The following is a 23,671-nucleotide window of genomic DNA, read 5'->3' as shown; positions in this document are numbered from 1 at the left end:
TAAAGCTTGGGAAGATTTGAGCAGTGTCAAAAGAATAAAGTCAAAGATTAGTGAGAAGAATACAAAGTAATTCCACAAGAGAGGGAAAGGTGGGTGGGGGGCACATAGGACAAACTGCAGCCATAGCGAGATGGAGATAGAAACTGAAACTTCGTAGCACTGGATACACTGAATCAATGACGTGCCCCTCTGGGTTGAAGGCAGATGGTTCTCTTGTTTCGTTGTTGTTATTGCTTGGTTGGTTGGTTGGTTGGTTGGTTGGTTGGTTTTTAAAGGCCAGTGTGGCTGGAGAGAGAAAGAGATGGCTCTGCAGTTAAGAGCACTGCCTGATCTTCCAGAAGACCTGGATTCAATTCCCAGCACCTGTGTGATGATCACAACTGTCTGTAGCTCCAGTTCCAAGGGTTCCCATGCCCTCCTCTGGTCCCTGCAGTCACCAGGCATACAAATGGTGCCCAGATGTGGCCAAAACACCCATAGACATTACAAGGTAATAATAACAGATTAATCAAATAAAGTATGCTGATTTGGATTCTAAATAACAGAACACTGCAAAGGTTCTCATTATCAGACAGGAGCATACAACACATAAGAACTAAGGATACCAGTATCATATTAAATAAAAACTAGCAGACAGATATATTTCACAGTGTTAAAAGGTTCATATCACCCAAAAGATATAAAATTTAAATTCTATAATAAAGTATCCCTTCAAAAATCTTTAGCAATAAAGAAAGTGGGTCCTTGGCCACATGTATTAGAGCAGGAAGGAAAAAGGAAAAGACAACAAAAGGAAACATATTGCAAAGTCAGGAGCAGAACAGAAATTCATTCCAAAACCACAGCAAACAGTTTATACAGGAGCTTGTGAAGAAATCAGTGGTCGAACTGAGTCCAGAAAAATCTGCTCCTGCATAGACATGAGACAGGTGAGATCCATGCCTACAGAGAGGTGTGACAGATGGAGATGCACAAGTACAGAGACATGTGGTCTATGCAGGTCAGTGCCTGTGTAGATATATGGAAGGCAGAAGTTTAGACTCAAATGAGTGTATGAGGTTGGCATTTCAAAGAGAATGGCCAGCTCAGCTGGATTTCCACATCTACATGGGCTGGGAAATGTAGCTTGACCTCTTTCACAAATGTACATATACCACATGCACTTGCAGAGAGAGAGAGACAGAGAGAGACAGTGGAACAGAGACAGACAGAGGGAGGGAAGACAGAGACAAGAGACAGAGACAAACAGGGAGGAGGACAAGCCAGAGCCAGAGAGACAGCATGGTAAAGAGTGGGAAGAGAACTGTGGGCTGGTGAGAAAGCAGCCTGGGAAGGAGGAGAGGAGAGAGACAGCAGGCTTATGTCTCTCCATGTCCTGAGTTGCCTTGAGCCTCCTGAAGTTAATCTAGCTCCAGAAACATAATTACTCGATTTCACGGCTAATCACTGCTTCCCAGGAAGGCCATCAAGTACAGCTTCCTGAAGTCAAAAGGTTCACCCCAGCCATGGCCCTGCTCCCAAAGCCTCCTATCAAGTCTGATCACACTGTACGACTCTGCCAGGCATAGCACCTGGGCCCTTCATTTCCACCACAGCCTGTACTGAAGGAGAGGTTCTTCCAGTCATTGTCCTATCTTCCAGAAGTTCTAGAAACACTGATGCTAGCTGGGCAGCCAGGGTGCTGCTGACATCTCTGGCCTGGTCCCCAGTGCTGGTGGCATCTCTTGAAGCCGACCAGCAAGAGCTTCAGGTGAGCAGCCTTTGTGGCTCAGCGAAGGGCCCTGGCACATTTGTGCAGGGCTGGCTGATGATAATGGAGGTTGGTAGCAACTCCAAGATCTGGCCCTCTGGTCTCTCCTCAGGAATAGCAGTGCCTCTCGGTTCCTCTGAGCTCACTTCCCAGCTCCCAGGCTTTCCTCGGCACAGACTCTGAATGTACGCAGGGCACAGTGGGCCTTGCTCCATCCATCTGTGCCTGGCTCGCAGCCCTCACCTGCTTTCTCTTCAGGGAGACGCTCACTGTGATTCTCCCTGCTGCCCAGGAAAGCAGCTGCTAGGGGACATCTGGGCTTTTCGTCCTGAGGCCCAGCAACACAGGCCAACCCTGCATCTCTTACCAGCAATGTTTTTAATCACAGACATTATTTTTAGAGTACTTTTAGTTACAGCAGAGTGGAGTGAAGTGTGGAGACACCTGTCATTTTTGCCTTGCACTAGTGAGGCACTGTGACCAGTGAGCCAAGGCTCATACCTACATTAGCATAGGCCACAGCCTGTGTCTAGGGCTTGCGATCTGCCTGGCGTACTGTGTGGTTTAGACTAGTGTTGAGTGACGTGTGACCATCCCAGTGTCACGCAGCATCAGTTCTCTGCCCTGCAGCTCTTCTTCACACTAGCTCCTCCTTCCCACTAAATTCCTGGCAAGCATTCTTCTCTCCTTTATTCAAATGTTTGCCTTTTTCAGAATGCTGAGATCAGAGAGTATATAGATGTCTTTTATTTAACAATGTGTGCCTAACTTTCCTCCACATATTTCCATGATGAGGTAACTCTTTTCTTGATGATCAATATTTCAATGAAAGGCTTAGACCATAATTTTCTTATAACAGTAACTTTTGCAGATCATCATAGAGGAGCACTGGTCAGTCAGTGTAGGCTCTGTCCTGAAATCTCCTCTTCCTCCTCTTCCTCCTCTTCCTCCTCTTCCTCCTCCTCCTCCTCTTCCTCCTCCTCCTCTCCCTCCTCCTCCTTTTTCTCCTCCTCCTTCTCCTCCTCTGGATCCCCATACATGGAGAGTAGGGAGGAAATGAGGCCTGTGCATGGATGCAGACCGACTCATCTCTGCAGCCTACTGAGGCTCTCTGACTTATATCAGTGACCTTTCAGGCAAGTCACTGTCTGGAGGCACAAGGGACCGACACTAACACTGCAGCGTCCCTGAGTCTGTCCCCTTTCCTCGGCCTTTATACATCTCATGTCTATGCAGAGGATCTCTGCTGCTCAATGATGTTGATAACATTGAGAACCAAGGGACTGAAGAGATGGCTCAGATGTTGGGAGTGCCAACTGCTCTTCCAACGGTCCTGTGTTCGGGTCCCAGCGACCACGTGGTGGCTCACAACCATCCATAACCAGATCTGGCGCCCTCCTCTGGAGTGTCTGAAGACAGCTACAGTGTACCTACATATAATAAATAAATCTTTAAAAAAAAATTAAGAGCCAAAGCAGACACACAGATTCCACCCTTCATCCCAGGTCTTGACACTGGCAGGAGGAGCCCCGGCTGTGGGTGTCTCTCTCTTGCTGGCTGTGACCTGCCAGCAATGGCCAGCAGCCTGACTAATTCAGAGAGGGTGTGGATGCTGCTGCAATCCCCTGCAGGCAGCACTGTCCAGACATTGTTTTTTGTTTATAGTTGTATTAGTTTTCTTCCTGACCCATGCTCAGGGTGGGAAGTCTTACAGAGGGACTCTTTCAAGCAGAGGCTCGGGTGAAAGACTGGAGGTGCCGTGACCTTTACAAGGCCTGAGAGTGTAGGCCATAAAAAATGAGAGAAGGGTGAGGTTGACACAGAGTCTGTACTATATAGCCTAGGCTAGTCTCAAACTCCACGGCCTTTCAGCTCCAGCCTCCTGAGTAGCTGAAATTAGAGGCTTTTAACACTAAGCCAGACTTCTTTTGGGTTTTTTTGGTTTTGGTTTTGGTTGGTTGGTTTTTGTTTGTTTGTTTGTTTGTTTGTTTGTTTGTTTTTGGTTTGGTTTTTTGTTTGTTTGTTTTGAGGCAAGGTTTCACAGTGTGTTCAAGGCTGGCCTTGAACTCACTATCCTGCCTTAGGCCTGCACCACCACACCAGCTGCAGCAGGCATCTTTACCAGGAGAAAGCTGACCCAGTGTGGTTCCCAGGCAGCAGTGATTTAAAGCCGACAGAAGCTAACAAGGTTCTAGAAACTAAAACACGGTCTTCCCGGGGCCACCCAACCCTCTAGTGAGGTAGCACAGTCTGAAGAGGGTGGCAAGTCACCCTCCTTCCCTTCCTCCTCCAATGCCTTCACCGTTTTTTCACTTCCCACAGAGTAAAGCATTTAGGGTCCTTGGAAGATGAAGAGAATACGCTGCCATCAGCACGCCTCGCCTCGCTCTTGGTGAGTATTAGCTGGTCACTAGCACCACTGGTTGGGTTGCTGTATGTCACTCGGCCAAGGAGAAGGGTGACTCCTGGCCAGCATGCTAGCACACAGTGACCCAGAGACACCCAGTTTTCCTCTCTCTCCCCTCTGTACTTCCACACTGCAAGGGCAACGAGCACCCAGGCTTCCTCAGGAGAGAGCAAGTCTCATCGCTCAGGACCCAAGTTTAATCCAGGAAGCATGGCAGACGGACGATCTGCCAAGGGGCTCTACCACACCCTTTCTAAGCTTCAGCTCACCCAGATTGCAGACCGTCTGTCCACTAACCGGCATCTTCACAAACAGCCTCCAGATTACCGGAGCGGATGATTACCCACAGACGGGGAATGACGCAAATGGGGGTCATCTGCATAAGCAAAGCAATCGAAACAAAGGGTCATTTTTCGGCTGGAGCCACCAAAAGAGCAGTATCCGTGAGCTGGATGCGAGAGCACAGACTTCAGTGGTTCTGCCCAGTTCTTGCGGGAGCCAGACCTGAGCGGGTCCAATCTTTTCCCTTCAAGTCTCCCCAACACACACACACACACACACACAGAGCAATGACACTGCTATCTTGTCCCCTCTTCTTTGGTGGTCTCCCCTGGCAAACAGCCAACTGTGAAGACACCAGAGACAGTCAATTAAGCTCCGTGTCCATTTTTATGACAAATGAGTCAGTACTTTCTTCGTTCTTCCTACGCTCTCCCAGAATAGGAATCTAGACCAGAGGGAAATGGAGACTTAGATCAGCAACGCTGCATCCTCAGCCAGTGGTAAGGTAAGAACAGGTATGGAGTATGAGTCACGAAGCCTTTAATCAGACCACTTCATCGTTGTCGTTGTCATTGTGGTAGTTTGAATGTGTTTGGCCTAGGGAGTGACCTATTAGGAGGTGTGGCCTTGTTGGAGTAAGTGTGTCACTCTGGGGGTGGGCTTGGAGACCTCCACCTAGCCACTTGGGAGCCAGTCTTGTCCTGTTTGCCTGCAGATGAAGACATGGAACTCTTAACTCCTCCTGCACCATGCCTGCTGGGATGCTGCAATACTTCCACCTTGATGATAATGGACTGAACCTCTGAACCTGTAAGCCAGCCCCAATTAAATGTTGTCCTGTATAAGAGTTGCTTTGGTCATGGTGTCTCTTCACAGTAGTAAAACCCTAAGACATTCATAAAGGGACTTTGTTACACTTTCCCCTTGACTAACTCTTGGGAAAAGTAGTGGGATGCACCTCATGGCCTCCCCATCTCTACCTGCCTGTGTCTTGGCCCTCCACTCCATTAACTTAATAATAGTAGCTTTACACAAAAGGGTGCCCTCAGGGACCAGTGGATCAGCCCCTCAGTGGGCATCAAATCAACACCATGGCTGTCTCTTCCACACCACCATACCCAATTCCCAGCTTCTCTTCCACATCTCACAAGCCAAAGGGGTAAGCACACATTAGCGGCTTCTAGTCAGGTTGACTTACTTCCCTATGATCCTGTTTTATCAAATGTGTCATGGGGAAGATGAAGGGGCAGAAGTGGCCCAAGCAGTTCTGAAGCAGGTGCTTGAGGTCATGTGAGAGGCAGGACCCCCCCCCCCCATGTCTGCTTTCTTTCCAGTGAGCTCAGAAGGGCTCAGAATCCATCTCTGACCTCCAGTGACCTCCTTTCACCCTTTGCACTGCAGGGCAAAGGGCAAAGGCCTCTTGTTTTAACAAAGAGCTTCTGTAAGTGAGAACAATACAGAACAGACTTAGAGCCCAGTAGTTCTGAGGTCTGAGCTAGCAGGAGGTTCAGGGTGACATGAACAGAGCTGCAACTGTGACCACAGGAGGACCAGGGACCCCATCCCCAGCCTCCTCACACGTCTCCTGAAGAATAACAATTGATGTGAAAGGCACAATTGGCAGTCATCCAAAGCTTTAAAAATTGTCCGGCCTGAAACCCTTAACACAGGAAAAGCTACTTATGATCATGAGGTGGTCAGACCTCTGGCTCCAAGCTCTTTCCAACACGAAGCCCACTGATGACAGATGCCTTTCCTAAACCAATCCATCCCACAGACCTAGAAATCAGGGGCTGTCTCTCTGGTGCTCAAAATTGAAGGCTTCCCAGCCCAGCACACACAGTGCCTGAGAACAAGCTTTCTGTCCTGTTAGCCTCTAGGCCACGGAACCAATCTCTCATACACCTTTGCAGCACTGTCAGACACTAACCTGAACCCATGGAAACTGAAGAACTGTCTTGTTTAGCTGCAAAACTCCAATGCAACTGTCATAAATAGCACATGGCTTATTTTACAAACCTATGTGGCCATATGAGCGTGTGTATGTATATGTAAGCATGTATATGTATGTATGTACACTCATGTGTATGTATGTATGTATTTGTGAATATGTATATGTATGGACATGTATGTATGGTGTACATATGCATGTGTGTTAAGGTCTAGCTAAAATATTAAAGCCTAGATGGAATGTTAAAACCTGGGTAGAAAGCAAGGACTAGGTAATTGTTACCTAGCTAGCCTGACATTTTATGCTGTTACTAATATTATAAGGAAATTTTCTCCTATGCTGTTACTAGGAAACTTTCTCATGCCCAAGTTGATTACATATTTTGTTATGTTCTGTGCCCCTGGAAACCAATCATGATAGAAGTCAGAAGAACTGTTTTGTATAGTTACCCACAATAAGCATGGACCCAAACCAACCACCCATGTGTATATGAAATCTCTTTTATATTACAATTACATATTTGAATTATGTAAGCTAATAGCATAACTTTCTTGAGAGACAGACACTGCCCAATATGCTCTGCAATTCACATCAAAGAATGCCAACATCCTCTCCAGAGGGGATTCTGTCCTCTGCATGAAGATGGTCTCTCCAGACTCAAATAATCTTGCAAAACTCATTGAAGGCATCCAGGAATTAGCCTTTGCAATCTTACATTATATTAACAACTGGTCCTTCTTGCATACCCCTGTAATATCAGCATTGAGGAGGCAGAGGCGAGAGGATTACAAGTTTAAAGGCAGCTATATAACAAGTTCTAGGCTAACTACACAAGGCACTGTCTTAAAAATAAAGTATCTTAAAACAAACACAGCAGGGACCATTAGGCTCTGCAGTGGGTGTGCATCTACACTCTGACCCCCACACTCTGATCTTGGCAGCACTCAGTAGGAAAGCTACACCTCAGCTGGAGAGCAACATGGCTGTTTGGTTTCCTCACAGGACACCAGCTATTGTCCTCAGCTACTGCTGAGCTGGTCTGAAGGCAGAGGCATGGTGATGCCCTCAGCCAGTGCTTCCTACCCTGGATGGGAGTAGATTCTTCCTTCCATGGCTACCTTTACCCCAGAGGATGCGCCATGCCTCAGCTGGGCCTCCAGATGGCCGCCTAGCTGCCCACAGTTAATCCTCCTGACCCTCTGTAATCAGAGACAATGAATGAGGTCCCTGGGCTGAGCAAGCTGGAGGTTTATCAAACAAGCTGCTTTATCTTAATCCAGAATGGAGGAAAGCTTCCCTCCAAGCACCATCCAGATAAGAATCTACACTGCTCCTTGCAGTGACTTGGCATCCTTGCTTTTTAAAAGGAGACATTGGTTCCTCACCAGCCTAGGGTCCCTTCCTGCCACAACCGTCTCGGGCACCAGTTCATCAGCTACCTGAGCATGGCCCAATCCCAACATGGTTACAAAGTATTTACAAGGCCAAGACTCCACACAACCCCAGCACCTGCATATCAGAGTAGCCCAGCAAACAATTACCTCAGAAACCAACACTAGCCAAGAAAAGACTCAAGTGCAACATTCCTCTCCCCCACCCTACCCTGGAAAACAGAAATGGCCTCAGTTACCATTGGTTACAGCCTGTGGAACAGCCAGCATGAGGCAGATAAAGAAAAGGCCCATCATCAGAACACCCAACAGGTACACATCCAGCAGTCAAGTGCCAAAGGGAAGGCTCCCTGGTGCAGCGGCCATGCATGGCTGCTTCTGCAGCCTCCCTTCCCCGAGCCAGCAGCTGCACTCCACGTGGAGGAAGAGTGCGCCCTTGGTCTCTTCCACACCCGCTCCCTACTTGCATGCAGGACCTCTGGACATCCATAGGACAGGAACGGCAGGCAGGATACCCTTGGCGCATGCGCCCTCTGTTGTGGCCACGGCTCATGCTGCCTCCCACCCACTCAGTGACTCTTGTGCTGACCACCCGCATTTCATTCAGCTTTAAAGACATGACAACAAGGTCCAAGATTTGAGGGATGTACCTGACTCTCTCTCCCCTCCAGTGGTGGTGGGATCTGATCAGCAAAACCAATCTTCCCTGGATCACCCATAAAGGCACTAACCTCATCCACGTTCTCAAAAGCGTTGATGACGTCATACGGCAGACAGGACAGAAGGTCGATGACGAACCACGTCTTCAGGTAGTTCATGCGGATAAGTTTGGGGTCAGAGATCACTTCCCCCGCTGGCCCGACAAAGGTGGTGTGGAAATTCAAAACAATGTCCACCAAAAAGATGACGTCCACGATGCTGTCCACCACCAGCCAGGCCACGTTATTCTGCCTGGTTTTAAAGGAGACGTTGTAAGGAACCAGGATGGCTGTGTAGAAGGTCAGGATCAAGATGATCCAATCCCACGTGGTCTTAAAGACGCAGTAGTGTAGGATGATGTGAGGGGGTGTCTTTGGAGCCTCTTGCTTGTACTGGGGAAGGATGTCTGAACCCAGCTGCAGGACCTGTCCAGAAACACACCACAGAGAGAGACAGAGTCAGGATTTAACAGAAGCATTTCACCAGTCTGGATCTGCCAATGGCAAATGCTCACAACACTTTGAACAGATCATTAGCAACAATAGCAGATGCTGAAGGAGAACGGGGGAATTTATGTGAGCGAGATAACGGAAGTGCTCATGCCGTAGTGATAGCAGGCTGTTGTCTGGCTGACTGCAAGCTGAGCAGTGTGCTAAATACTCAGACGTGTTTATTGTCTTGCTCGCTTCTAAGCACAGCCTTACTTACTTGTTTTCCTCTAGCCGGTTTCATATGTGACGTGTGAGAAGCGGAGCAGGAGAATTAAGTAAGTTTATTCCATCAATATTTATACATTTATTGTTCTGTTCCAGGAACAATGTGCTATAGGTCCCGGGCATCTGGCAATGAAGAAAGAACACAGGGCCTCCTTGCTTGGAGCCCAGTCTCATATACACACTGAGGATTACTCTGTGCTGTGATGAAGGATGATTTGATCTCTCTTCCTGAGAGAGGGGGGCAGGGAGTATAAGAGAGTCCAACTCCTCTGTGCTTATAGCTGTTCTGACTTCTCAACAGAGCAATTAAGGAAGCACAGGGGCTGAGGCGTGGCTAAGTCAGAGGAGTCCTCCCCTGAATCAGAAAAGTGCTCCCCTAGCATGCACCTAGGCCTGGGTTTGACCCCAGCATTCTATAAGCCGGGTGTGGCTGTGCCGGTCCTATAACCCCAACACTGGAGAATGAGAGAGGAAGACAGAAATGTCACTTTGGCTACACAGTGAGCTTGAAACCAACCTGAGACACAGGAGACCCTGTCCCCCTCCCACCAAAAAGGGGAGCTTGGACTCAAAGAGCAAAACAGGATAAAGTGAACTAAATAGAAAGCTGAAAAGATGAGGTAGGAACAAAGACCCAGCAGGCGTCCCTTGACTTGGCTCTCCCCGGGTGTGCCATCTGTGAATGGAAGAGGTGAGTAGCACACAGACAATACCTCTCTTCACACACAACCCATTTTCTCCAGCCAAAGGTCTGGGGCACCATGCAGCTCCCCAGAACAGAAAGCCCTTAGACAATGACTGTGCCACTGCAACCATGGGCTGCGGACATTGTTGTGCCCTATACCTACTGGGAGTGGGCAATGGTACTCTTGGAAGCCTGTTTTCCCTTCCCAAAGTTGCAAGGAAACAGCCGCCCTCTCTTCCTGCAGGGGTGAGTCATGCAGAGGAGGGAGCCTGAGATTCCCACCATACCCCAGCAGTAGCCTGTCACCCCTAGTACCTACAAACCAGAGTGGTATCAATGTAAGAAGAGTCCATGCTGGGGGAAGCCATTCCTGGTGGGGAGGAGGAGCCACTCCTGTCACCACACAGTGAGGAGCACCCTGACAGGCATCCTGATGCCAGATGGTTGAGGCAGGAGGATCATTGAAGTTTAGGTTAGACTGGGCTACAGAGTACATCCCTCAGTGTCACTAGAGACAGAGTGACAACTTGCTCTTTGACCCAAGGTGGACTGAAACTGGTAGATATCTGCCCTGTCCCCTGTCATGTGTTACAAGAAAGCAATGCCCCAAACTGAAGCTCTGAGAAAGATCTAAAGTCGATATTCAGAATGCCCAGGTCTACAAGCGCCATTTATCATACAAAACAAGCACCATAAAAAGAGAAAGAAAAGAAAATCCAGTGGGTGCCCGCGTCAGCAGAGTCTCAGGGGCATGGAGAAGCAAGGGACTTGAAGATAAAACACAACTGAAATCATCCTGTAGTTCCTGCTCTGTGACAGACATGACCACTGCAACTCAGAGAGAAAGAGACAGTGCTACCGAGAACTAAGCCACCAGGAAGACAGGGCGACCCTCAGGTGAATGCACTGAAAAGAATTTCAGAGTTCATGAAGCAAAATCGTACAGAGAAGAAAAGGGAAACACATCCACAGTCTCTCTCTCTCTCAAGGAAAGAGAGAGCACTGGGCAGAAAATTAGCAAAAATGGTGGAAGATGTAGCTCAGTGGTAGAGAGTTCACATGAGACCTTGGGCTCCATTCTTACTGTGAGGAAGTGGGGAGGGGGAGAATGAGTGAGAGGATTCACAAGGACCTAGAATTTGATGATTCCAAGAAGCAGTGGGATTTTATACTGACAGAATTCTCCTCCCACAACAGCAGAGTACACAGTCTCTTCAAAGGTACACAGAGCATTATCGAGAGAGCCTCATACTCGTCCGTCAGACAGCCACAAACACTTAACAGAAAACCACATAGCATCTGTCCTACACCCACACACTGGAAAGACAGCAATACCCCAACACTTGAAAACTAAACAGTGCAATCTTCAATAATTCATGGGCCAAAAAGGGCTTATCAAAAGACAGTTTAAAATATGCCAAATTCAATGGGAATGAAAACTCAACACATCAGGACCTGTGGCAAAACAAAGGAAAGGGGTGCAGAGATGGAATGAGAGTCCTGGCCAGTGATCCCACCCCCTCCTTAAGAACCTCTGTGAAGAACAAGCTAGAGCAAGGCAAGCAGAAGGAACAATGAGCGGCAGAGTCCATCGGAGCCGAAGCAAAAGGAGAGAGAATGGCCAGTAGTTTTTAAAAGATAAGAAATAACACTGGAACTGGGAGTTGGCTTGTAGCTCTGATCAAGGCTCTGGGTTCAGTCCCCAGCAGCAAAATATAAAGGAAAAGCGGGATAAACTGTCAGAGAAAAACAAATGACCAAGGATGAATGAGTCAGCATCACTGCTGGGAACATCGGAGACCAGAAAAGACAGCAAGGGACAGTAATGACAACTCGGTAACTAGAAGCTTCAACAAATGGATCCCCAAAAGACACAGTGGGGCAACTCATAGCCCAAAACCAAGGGGCTGCATTCTTACTATTTAACTTCCCAAAGTAGACAAAACCAAGGATTAAATTCCCAAAGCAGATCTCTTTGGGCCCAGGAAGTTTTAATGAATAACATTTTCAAATTTAAAGACAAAGTCACAGCAATTTTGCACGATTTCTTACAGAAAATATCAGCAGAAGGGACAGTTCTCAATTCTTTCTGTGAAATTAATGTTACCTTGATTCCTAAATCAAAAACAGCATTCTTCTGCATGCTGACCTCCAGTCAAGCCAGCACTATTTGTTGAAAAGGCTATCTTTTTTCCACTGGATGGTTTCAGCTCCTTTGTCAAAGATCAAGTGACCATAGGTGTGTGGGTTTATTTCTGGGTCTTCAGTCCATTCCATTGATCTACCTGGTGTCACTGTACCAATACCATGCAGTTTTTAACACTATTGCTCTGTAGTACTGCTTGAGGTCTGGGACACTGATTCCCCCTGAAGGTCTTTTGCTGTTGAGAATAGTTTTAGCTATCCTGGGTTTTTTGTTATTCCAGATGAATTTGAGAATTGCTCTTTCTAATTCTATGAAGAACTGAGTTGGGATTTTGATGGGGATTGCATTGAATCTGTAGATTGCTTTAGGCAAGATGGCCATTTCTCCTATATTAATCCTGCCAATCCGCAAGCATAGAAGATTTTTCCATTTTCTGAGGTCTTCTTCAGAGACCTGAAGTTCTTGTCACACAGATCTTTCACTTGTTTGGTTAGAGTCATACCAAGATACTTTATATTGTTTGTGGCTATTGTGAAGGGTGTCATTTCCCTAATTTCTTTCTCAGCCTATTTATCCTTTGAGTATAGGAAGGCTACTGGTTTGCTTGAATTGATTTTATAACCAGCCACTTTGCTGAAGTTGTTTATCAGCTGTAGGAGTTCTCTAGTGGAGTTTTTGGGTCACTTAAGTATACTATCATATCATCTGCAAATAGTAATAGTTTGACTTCTTCCTTTCCAATTTGTATCCCTTTGACCTCCTTATGTTGTCTAATTGCCCTAGCTAGAACTTCAAGTACTATATTGAAAATATATGGAAAGAGGGGGCAGCCTTGTCTAGTCTCTGATTTTAGTGAGATTGCTTCAAGTTTCTCTCCATTTAGTTTGATGTTGGCTACTGGTTTGCTATATATTGCTTTTACTATGTTTAGGTATGGGCCTTGAATTCCTGTTCTTTCCAAGACTTTTAGTATAAAAGGATGCTGAATTTTGTTGAATGCTTTTTCAGCATCTATTGAAATGACCATGTGGTTTTTTTCTTTGCAGAAGAATGCAAATTGATCCATTCTTATCTCCTTGTACTAAGCTCAACTCCAAGTGGATCAAGGACCTCCACATAAAACCAGATACACTGAAACTAATAGAAAAGAAACTGGGGAAGACCCTTGAGGACATGGGCACAGGGGAAAAGTTCCTGAACAGAATACCAATAGCTTATGCTCTAAGATCAAGAATTGAAAAATGGGACCTCATAAAATTGCAAAGTTTCTGTAAGGCAAAGGACACTGTCAAAAGGACAAAATGGCAACCAACAAATTGGGAAAAGATTGTCACCAACCCTACATGCAACAGAGGGCTAATATCCAATATATACAAAGAACTCAAGAAGACTCTAGAGAACCAAATAACCCTAGTAAAAAATGGGGTACAGAGCTAAACAAAGAATTTTCACCTGAAGAACTTCAAATGGCTGAGAAGCACCTTAAGAAATGTTCAGCATCATTAGTCATTAGGGAAATGCAAATCAAAACAACCCTGATATTTCACCTCATACCAGCCAGAATGGCTAAGATTAAAAACTCAGGAGACAGCAGGTGTTGGCAAGGATGTGGAGAAAGAGGAACTCTCCCCCACTGCTGGTGGGAATGCAAGTTGGTATAACCACTCTGGAAATCAGTCTGGCAGTCCCTCAGAAAACTGGGCATGACACTTCAGGAGGACCCTGTTATACCACTCCTGGGCATATACCCAAAGGATTCCCTGGCAGGCAATAAAGACACATGCTCCACTATGTTCATAGCAGCCTTATTTGTAATAGCCAGGAGCTGGAAAGAACTCATATATCCCTCAATGGAGGAATGGATACAGAAAATGTGGTATATTTACACAATGGAATACTACTCAGCAATTAAAAACAATGAATTCATGAAATTCTTAGGCAAATGATTGGAACTGGAAAATATCATCCTAAGTGAGGTAACCCAATCACAAAAGAACACACATGGAATTCAGTCACTGATAAGTGGATACTATCCCAGAAGCTCTGAATACCCAAGACACAATTCACTATCAAATGATACCCAAGAAGGAAGGAAGGAGAGGTCCCTGGTCCTGGAAAGGCTTGATCTAGCATTGTAGTGGAGTACCAGAACAGGGAAGAGGGGGGGTTGATTGGAGAACGGGCGGAGGGAAGAGGGCTTATGGGACTTATGGGGAGGGAGAACTGGGAAGGGGAAGATCATTTCGAATGTAAACAAAGCATATAGAAAAAAAAAAAGAAAGAAAGAAGACTCCCCCTCAGGTTAGTGGGGGAAAAAAGCATAGAAAACTACAACTACCCCTCATAAACATATATACAAGCATTCTTAACAGCTGGTAGCTGATAGCATTCTTTCTAGCAGTATTCTGTTTTGCAGTATTCAAAAAATGAGTTACTATAGCAGCATATTTCAGAAGTGTAAGCTAATTCAATATTTGAAAGATCAATGATTGATAAAAATTCAGTACCCATTTATGATATTTAAAAAGCTTAGAAATAAGAAAATTGGAAATTTTTTTAAATTTTACAAAGGAACAGAAGAAAAGGAGGGATGGAGAGGGAAAATGGGAAAGGAGGCAGGGGTCGGGGCGGGGCACAGTCCCTGTGACCCACAGCTAAACATTCACTTTATCATGAAAACCCAAGTGTTTTCCCATTAAGATGAGAAAAGGCAAGGCACCGGCTCGCATGTTCTCACTCCGCACTCTCACCACACAGTGAAGCAAAACAGGAAAGAACAGACGTCCAGGTTACAGAGGAAGTCACACAACTGTCCCCACTTGCAAAGAACAGTGGCTGGCATCTGTAAAATTTCTCTGAGAATCTACAGAGAAACCTGCAGAATGAACAAGGCAGTTAGCAAGTCCAACAAGGCAAGAGAGACTTACAAAAGCCACTGCTTTCCTTTACCATAGACACGAACAGCAAAATGTTACGCTACCATTTTTAACTGCTGAAAAACACATAGGTATAAATATAGAAAAGCGTGTCGCACTCAAATGTTGAAAACAACAACATGTTGATGAAACAGAGCCAAGAAATGTGGAGACACCGCTCTCGGAACTTAGAAGACACCGCTCTTGAAACTTGGAAGACCCAACACACCAAACATATTCATTTCCCCCAAATGGACATCTAAGTTTAGCACAATTCCTATCAAAATGCTAGTGAGAATCTTCCTAGACACAGATGCTCAAAAAACTCCCTAAAATTATGTGGAAGTGAAAAAAAATCAGAATGCCTGAAGCAAATTTTAATAAGAGTAAAATAATAGAAATTTGCAAATTATATACATTAAACACATGTGGGTTTCTTGGTTTTGTTTATCTCCCCTCAGGAGAGGGGGAGACGTTACTTGAGTATCAATTATACCTCCATAAAGAAGAAAGTGGGGGGACTGGTATAGGTGACTTCAAGACAACTACAGCTACCATAATTAAGATTGGGCTGTCAGCAGGAGACTGGACACAGGAAATAGAACATATCAGAGGACAGGGTAAGGCTCACACAAATCCCACTAGGGTGTGTGACTCTCACAGGCCAAAAACCAAACCTTTAGCTGTGCTTAGCACTTTATCTAAAAATGCTCACTGGATGCAGATTGAATGTAAAACCACATTTTAGGAGAAAATGTCTGAGAAACGCTTTAGGATCTTGGATTCAATGGCAGAACCATGACTGTTAAATGGAGAACAGATACACTGGGCTTTACGAAGATGAACAGGCAGGCATGGTGAGAGGAGACACCTGCAAAGCAGCGTCAGCAAGAGCTCATGTGCAGGGCACATGATCCACGGGGAGCTGATCTGGAATTTAGCAAAAGAAAAGCAATCCAGTCAGAAAACATGTAAAAGGTGTGGCCAGGATGGATTTACAGAGAGCAATTGAGCACATTAGCCATTAGGAAAACACAGAAACCACAGGAGACATTCCTGCACACCTGCCAAAATGTCTGAGATGAACAGCCATGCTGAATACAAAATGGCAGCCAGAGGGAAGTGGCCAGACCATCGGTGAGAAGGTAAGATGGAGTGACCATCCCAGAAGAGTTTGGCAGCCTATGGCACTCAGAAATGGAAGCCATGTGGCTGAGCTGTAAGTCCAAAACATGCTCACATGAAGACCTATGTGAAAGCATCTACAGACACTTTACTCATCAGAGAGAAAACATCAGCAGTACTTCAGATAGCCTTCAATGGATGCAGGATTAAGCAAACCATAAGGCATCTATCTATTCCAGAAAACTCAAATGAGCACCACAAACTTGTACATTAGGGATACAGGCATTACCTGCCTGACCCTCAGAGTAAAAGACTTTCAGGTTTGTGATTTATAGAGCATACCTTTAGTGTACATATGTGGATACATCTATATGTGTGGGTGTATGCATGCATATGTGCTTGTATGTGTATGTACTTGAGTGTGTGCACATGTGTGTTTGTGCATGTGTGTGCATGGGTGCATGCATGTATCTGTTTGTGCACATGTGTGCAGGTGTGTGTTCATGTATGTATGTGCATGTGTGCACACATGTGTTCATGTGTGTGTGCATGTATGTATGCATGGGTGTGTGCATATGTGGATGCATCTATATGTGTGGGTGTATGCATGCATATATGCTTGTGTGTGTATGTACTTGAGTGTGTGCATATGTGTGTTTGTGCATGTGTGTGGATGTGTGTTCATGGATGCATGCATGTATCTGTGTGCGCACATGTGTTCATGTATGTGTGCATGTATGCATGCATGGGTGTGTGCATATGTGGATGCATCTATATGTGTGGGTGTATGCATGCATATGTGCTTGTGTGTGTGTGTATGTACTTGAGTGTGTGCATATGTGTGTTTGTGCATGTGTGTGGATGTGTGTTCATGGATGCATGCATGTATATGTGTGCGCACATGTGTTCATGTATGTGTACATGTATATATGCATGGGTGTGTGCATATGTGCAGGTGTGTGTGTGTGTGTGTGTGTGTTTTCAGATAGGCCTTGAGCTAGTCAATTAGTCCAAGCTCGTGGCCAGCCTAAGGATCTGCAATCTGCCTCTCCTAGCGCTGGGTCTGTAAGTGCACACAAGCATTTTCACATGTGTTTTGGGGTCCAGTCCACGTCTTCATTCTTGTGATGCAGGCACTTTAGGGACTGCCATCACCCAGTCTTTACCTCAGGCTATTGACTCCATTTATATAACTTACTTGGGATAAGACAGTTATAAGATAAATGGCTGCCAGGGCTGAGGAAGGGTGTAAGGAGGGGTGGGTATGTGGGATCGTTTAGCTCTGTTATTTAGAACTATCTGTGAATATTTAGTGGTCTCAAGTAAGTTTAGTTTTTAAGTATCAACCAAATGTAGGTAGATTATGAATGCTATGGGGAAAGGACCTGGTGAATCTAGTTAAGGGAAAGTCAGGTCGAAAGGGCGATGGGGTTTTAGGGTTTATTTTAATTTTCAAGACACAGTCTGGGTAATAGACCTCTCAGCTAGAACTCTAAAAACTCTGCTAGTGAGCAACTACACGAAGCCACCTACAGGTCCTTAGTTCTGGGTAGTAAACTCTCAGAAGAAGAAGTCCTTTCTGAGAGAAGCAGCCATGCCTGTGACAGTCTGATAAAACCCACAATTATTTCTAAGTGGGGTTTTCCATCCTGAGTCTTCCCAGGGCACTAATAGGCCCCACCTGAGTGAGGCCTGGACCAATGGTACCTTGCCATCACCCCACAGTGCTAGACCATGTTCTCCTCCTGCTATCCCTACAGGAGTACACAAAAGGATCCGAGGGAGGCACTAAGGTAAGAGGGAGGTGGATGGAGAACTGTGTGCAGCTCCCTCCTCCCATCTCCAAGATTCAGCTCTTACACTGGTTAGCCACAGAGACCAGCATTTAAGAAGTAGATTTGGATGCTAGGACTTTTTTTTTTTTTGCCCATTTTTATGCGTTATAATTTGCATGTGTGTGTGTGCACATTTTTGCATGTGTGTAGATCACACGAGTGTGGATATGTGACTGTAGTTGTATAGACCCAAGGTTGATATCCTGAATCAACCATGCTCGCCTTTCCACCATATTCACTGAGGCAGGGCCTCTCACTGACAGGGCAGAGTGCACAGCTACAACTAGCCCGGCAGCCCCCTGCTCCCACCTCTCCCTCCCATGGCTAGATCATGGGCTGGTGACTAAAGGCAAGCACTTAACTGCTGAGCAAAAACATCCTCTTTATTTTCTCTTTACAAGCCTGTGGAGAAAGCTATGGAGGACTGCTTGAGACAGATCCACGCGTCCTGCTCAGGCTTTCGCGCACGTCACTCTGCTATGAACTCTTAGCATCATCATGACATTGTGGGAAACAGAAATAAGGTGGACTTCTGCAGAGCAAGCACTTAATTTACAGAAAATCAATACCCTTAAGAAAATTTCCTGACCAAGAGACCATTTTGCATCCAGTAAGCTATCTGGCTACAATCACCGTTTATAGTAACTACAGTGACAAGTGACTGATTATTTATATCGATCGGAGAAGATCCCCATGAGATTGACTACCTTCCTCCCAGGAGGTGAACATGGCAATGGATTCCCGGCAGGAAGTCTGGTAAGGGCTTTACTTGAAGCCTCCCCTCATCCAGGTCCTTCTGCATGTCATTATCTGTCTCTGGGGCTTCGGGGAGCCGGGAGATAAATCTACAATGTGCCTCCTGCACAAGCGTGAGGATCTAAGTTCAGAGTCCAAAGCCCTCAGAGAAAAATCAAACCCAGTATTCCATGCATGCAATCCCAGCATTGGAGAAGGAAAGACAAGGGGGCCCTTTGAAACTTGCTGCCCAGGCAGCCCCACCTGCTCAGAGCCAAGCCAACGAGAGCCTATGGGGGTGGGGGGACAGTACTTTAGAAATGACAACTGAGGTTGACCTTTGACCTACACACACACATAGAGATAGACACAGACAGAGACAGAACTGAGGTTGACCTTTGACCTACACACACACACACACACACACAGAGATAGAGACAGAGAAAGAGAGACTGACAGAGACAGAGACAGAGACAGAGACAGAGAAAAGGGCCAGATCTTCTGGGCGCACAGCTAGAGCATGTGTATGGACCTTGTCTAGCTCTAAGTGTATGCCCCAGCTCCACACTCAGTGCCTCCCACAAGCTTGTCCCAGTGTAGAGAACAGGATGCTCACCTAGACTGAGCTGATCTGCGAGTCCTGGAACCATAACACGGCGCACCTACCAACTTCTCTGCCCTCAGCAGCACGGGCAGGTGTTTCTAGTATCTTCCTTTGGCCAGTCTGTACAAGGGAAGTTTAAGGAGACAGAGAGCTAATGGTCTATCATACTTCCTATCCCAGTTAGGGTGTCTAGTGCTGTGATGAAACACCATGACCAAAGCAACTTGGGGCAGAATGTTTTATTTGGCTTATGCTTCCATATCACTGTTCATCATCAAAGAAGTTGAAACGGGAACCTGAAGGCGAGAGCTGATACAGAGGCCATGGAGGGGTGCTCCTTACTGGCTTGCTCTTCATTGACTTGATCATCTTGCCTTCTTATAGAACCCAGGACCACCATTCCAGGGATGGCACTGCTCACTGCTGGGTCAGCCCTCATTAATTACTAGTTAAGAAGAAAAATGTCCTACATACCTACTTACAGCTGGATGTTATAAAGACAGTTCTCCACTGAGAGGTATCCTCCTCTCAGATGACTATAGCTTTTGTCAAATTGACATAAAGCTGCCCAGCTCGTGTCCTAAGGGCAGGCTTGTATCTAAGTTCATGTCCTGGTTCCATGCTTGGTACTCTTCACAAGCTTGGCCCAGTGATTCCCTCAGCCAGGCTGAGGTCCCCTAAGGCAGGTGCCAATTCTCCTCGTGTGGTAGCATTGGCTCATGCTCTCCCCATTATCTCTGTAGGACATCCAAGCAAGACAGGTTCCTTCCTAGGTGCTCTCGGCCAGCCTGCATGGACACGTCTGGGAGAGCTCCTGCCCACAAGGAAACAGTGCTCAGAAAGCCGGGTGGGTCCTTCAGTCACATTTCTCTAGGCTCTTCAACCCAGAGTCCTCTGCTGCATTTTTAAGCCCTCACTGTCTGCCTATGAGAGTGGTAGGGATGGGGAGGCAGAGGCTCGGTGCAATGGAGGGGAAAATGACTCACCCTACATCACAGCAGGGCTGAGGAAGCAGAGGAGGTGTGGGTGGGCAGGCTGCCAGTTCTGCGCGTGCAAGTCAGACACCTCGTGCAACAGTGACACACACACACAGTCCTCATCCTGAAGCCTCAGGACATTGGAAGACATTTCACCCACGTCCCAGGCTGGGAAACAGATCACAAAGGTGAAAGTTTGCTCTCAGCCTCACTGCAGTCTACAGGAAGAACACTAATCCCAAATCCAGTTTTCTGATTCAATATTTCTTCTTCTATTATGTGCCATCTCTCCTAAGAAACCAGGGCTCCCAGTTGAAGGCACCATCTCCCCTCCCAGTGTTGACCTCCAGAGCATCTCATCAAGGTCCTTGTGCTAGACACATTTCTGCTGGTGTAACGAAAAACAGCATGACCAAAAACAACATGGGTTTGCTGGGTGACAGTCCCAGGTCACGGGCCACCACATCAGAGAGGTCAAGGTGGCAGCTGTTCACTCTCCATGCGGTCAAAAACAGAAGCAGATGCATCCATACTGCCTGCTTGCTCTCCTTCAGCTTTGTCACCCCCAATACAACACCCTTCTGCCTAGGAACCCACAGTGAAATGAGGCTTCCTATCCCTATCAACAATCTCCCATGGATGTGCCCACGGGCCGTGCTAACCTTTCATCCAAAAGTCCCTCTCCACTCAGAGTGATTATAGGTTGTGGCAAGTTAAGAGTTAAAACTAACCATCACAGCACCAAACCAGCTGGGTTGGCCTGAGTCTGTGTCCCCCTTAAGATTTGTCAACCCGCATGTAGGGAGTCAAGGAAATGACCTCATGCTGAGCAGTTTTGCTGAGATGGGCAAGAGGCCGAGACTGTGGGCTCAGCTCTTCAGCCGTTAGCTAGCCGTCACTCTTGGTTCATGGTATCAGCTAAAGCTGAACCAAGGGACCCTGCATCTTCCAGCAGTCACAGGTCTACACGGTGACACACACACACACACACACACACACACACACACACACACACACCTTCTCCTGCTTCAATAGAGTGTACCCTCCCTGTCAAAGACTAACCCTTCCACTTGCTCCAGAGTCTCACCCTCACACCTTCCCATGATGCTCCTCAGTCCTTCCCCTTAACCTTTCTGTGAATGCAAGTTCTTTCCATCACATCTCAGACACAAGTCAACTTCCTTTTTCTTTGCTTTTTTCCCTTTGTAGCCAGACTCCTTAAAGAGAAGTCAGTGCCTTCACTTTCTGCCCTCAAGTACCTGCCTCATATCCTATCTGATCACTACCTCCAGTCTCTCCAGACTGCCAAGGTCATCAGCAATTTCTGTGTGGCTAAATGTATCTTGTCATCTCTCTCTGTCGCTCACTCTCTGTCTCTGTCTCTTTGTCTCTGTCTCTTTTGTCTCTGTCTTTTTGTCTTTCTCTGTCTCTCTGTCTCTGTCTCTCTCTATCTCTTTGAGGCATTTTAGAGATTTTTTTCCTCTCCTCTATTGTTTAAAGGTGTGTATGTGTGTGTGTGTGTGTGTGTGTTCAAGTGTGCAGGATGGGTGAACACACATGCATGTGGCGTCCCAGAGTTTTCCTTGAACAGAGCTTGCCTCAATTTCTCTACACATTTGAGGCAGAGACTCTGAGTTGAGCCCAGAGCTCGCCAGTTGGCTAGTTGTTGCCCCAGGATCACCTGTTTCTGCCTCCTGAGTGTGGGCAGTACAGGCAACCACCTTGCCTGCCAGGTTTTTACATTCGTTCCGGGGATCAGCACTCTACCTCGCTCTTGCAAGCAAGCCTTTATCTGCTGCCCAACTCCCCCACACATGCTTTTCCCTTCCTGAAACACCCTCTGCTCTGCTTTCCCTCCACTCTCTGCAGCCCTTGTACCACAGAGACTGGCAACTTAGATCTCCCTTCATGAGAACTAATCTGTCACCAAGGGCTACTACCTCTGTCAACAAATCAACATGACTCAGACAGGATCCATTCGCAGTGCTCCGGCTCATTCTTACAACTGCTTCCTGGCTCCATCTTCTACGGAAACTTTATGTGTGTAAGTTAGTGTAGTTAGCTATGGGCACAGTTATGACAGATCCCCAGGACACCCTGTAACTGAGACCATATGTCTTCTGTCCTCCCTCCCTGAAGCCTCTGGACCCTGCCCTTCTATTTTTCCAATCCTTTAAGCTTGGCTATTTTAGGTTTCTCATACAAGTCCAATCATATAGTACTTTTCTTTCTCTGTGTGGCATAATAGCCTTTGAGGTCCACCTGTGTTATTGCAAATGGTGGGACTTAACTGTACTTTAGTAATATTCTTCTGTAGATATAAGTATGTAGTTGGACATTTTTCTTTTCTTTTTTTTTTAATCTACTCATATGCTGACACACAAAGCTTGCTTCCATGCCGTGGCTATTGTGAACAATCTGCGGTAAGCACAGGGGGCAGGCATCTCCTCTGGTTCTAATTGCAATTTCCTGGTGTAATTCTTGGCAAAGCATAATCTCATGGATGCTCACAGAACACTGCAATCCACATGACACAGACAAGAGAGAATGTTACATATTAAGGCTATCACAGGCACTCCCACAGAGAAATAAGAACCAGTCAGGGTAGACCATTCAGCCTCAGGGAGGTTTCCACAGGTGCCTGTGCCCAGGCGTGGAGTATATGAGGTTATTGTTACTGTCTTAACTAGGGTTTCCATTGCTGTGAAGAGACACCATGACCAGGGCAGCTCTTATAAAGGCAAACATTTAGTTGGCACTGACTTACAGTTTCAGAGGTTTAGTCCATTATCAACACGACAGGAAACATGGCAGCAACAGACAGATATGATGCTGGAGAGAGAGCTGTGCTGGGAAACTCTGCTATTAAGGTTGCAGTCTACCATGACTAGACAGCTCCCCAAGCTCAGTGGAAAAATGGAGAACCCCCTTTTTTCAGTGGGGCTTCCTCTTCTCAACCTGACCTTATCTGGGAGCCTGACCCCCACATCCTCTGCCTGAGGAATGTCACATAGTCCTTGGTAAAATTATGGCTTCAACTTCCTGGAATGCCTCTCCATGCAAATAAGGTATTCCCAATACCTTAAGTCTCAGCCAATGAACATTCACCCTAAGAGGAACCCCTTCCCACTCTGCGGTTTATATATCTCTTGTCAACCCTGAATAAAGAACACAAGCTGTTTCACTGAAATCCTCAGAGAAGATACCCCTCAACCACCAGCAGTGAGAGGGGAACCAAATTCCTGCTGACCCACCCATTCAGGACTGTGCTGGTCCTTCCCTGCCCAGCACCACCAGAAAGGAAGTGGAACCACACAGCTGAGGGTTCTACATCTTCCTCCCCAGGAAGCAAGGAGAGACTGTCTTCTGCAGGCAGCCAGCAAGAGGCTAGAGTCCATGCTGGGTGGAGCCTGAGAACTGGAGACCTCAAAGCCTGCTTATTGACACACTTAC

General features: G+C 46.5%; 1 protein-coding gene across 2 annotated transcripts in view; it reads right to left on the bottom strand.

Moving 5' to 3' along the window:
• Kcnh1 (potassium voltage-gated channel subfamily H member 1) overlaps positions 1–23,671 on the bottom strand; it is a 317,409-nt gene that overhangs the window by 225,603 nt on the left and 68,135 nt on the right. Inside the window, exon 6 of one of the 2 annotated variants that reach the window (XM_052200367.1) lies at positions 8,432–8,905. In XM_052200367.1, the coding sequence (XP_052056327.1) occupies positions 8,432–8,905 (474 nt within the window). The remainder of the gene's footprint in view (positions 1–8,431; positions 8,906–23,671) is intronic. The other variant, XM_052200368.1, reaches the window with a different exon arrangement.

The sequence above is a fragment of the Apodemus sylvaticus genome, chromosome 12 (genome assembly GCF_947179515.1).
Source record: "Apodemus sylvaticus chromosome 12, mApoSyl1.1, whole genome shotgun sequence".
NCBI lineage: Eukaryota > Metazoa > Chordata > Mammalia > Rodentia > Muridae > Apodemus > Apodemus sylvaticus.
This window is presented reverse-complemented; position numbering and strand designations above follow the sequence as displayed.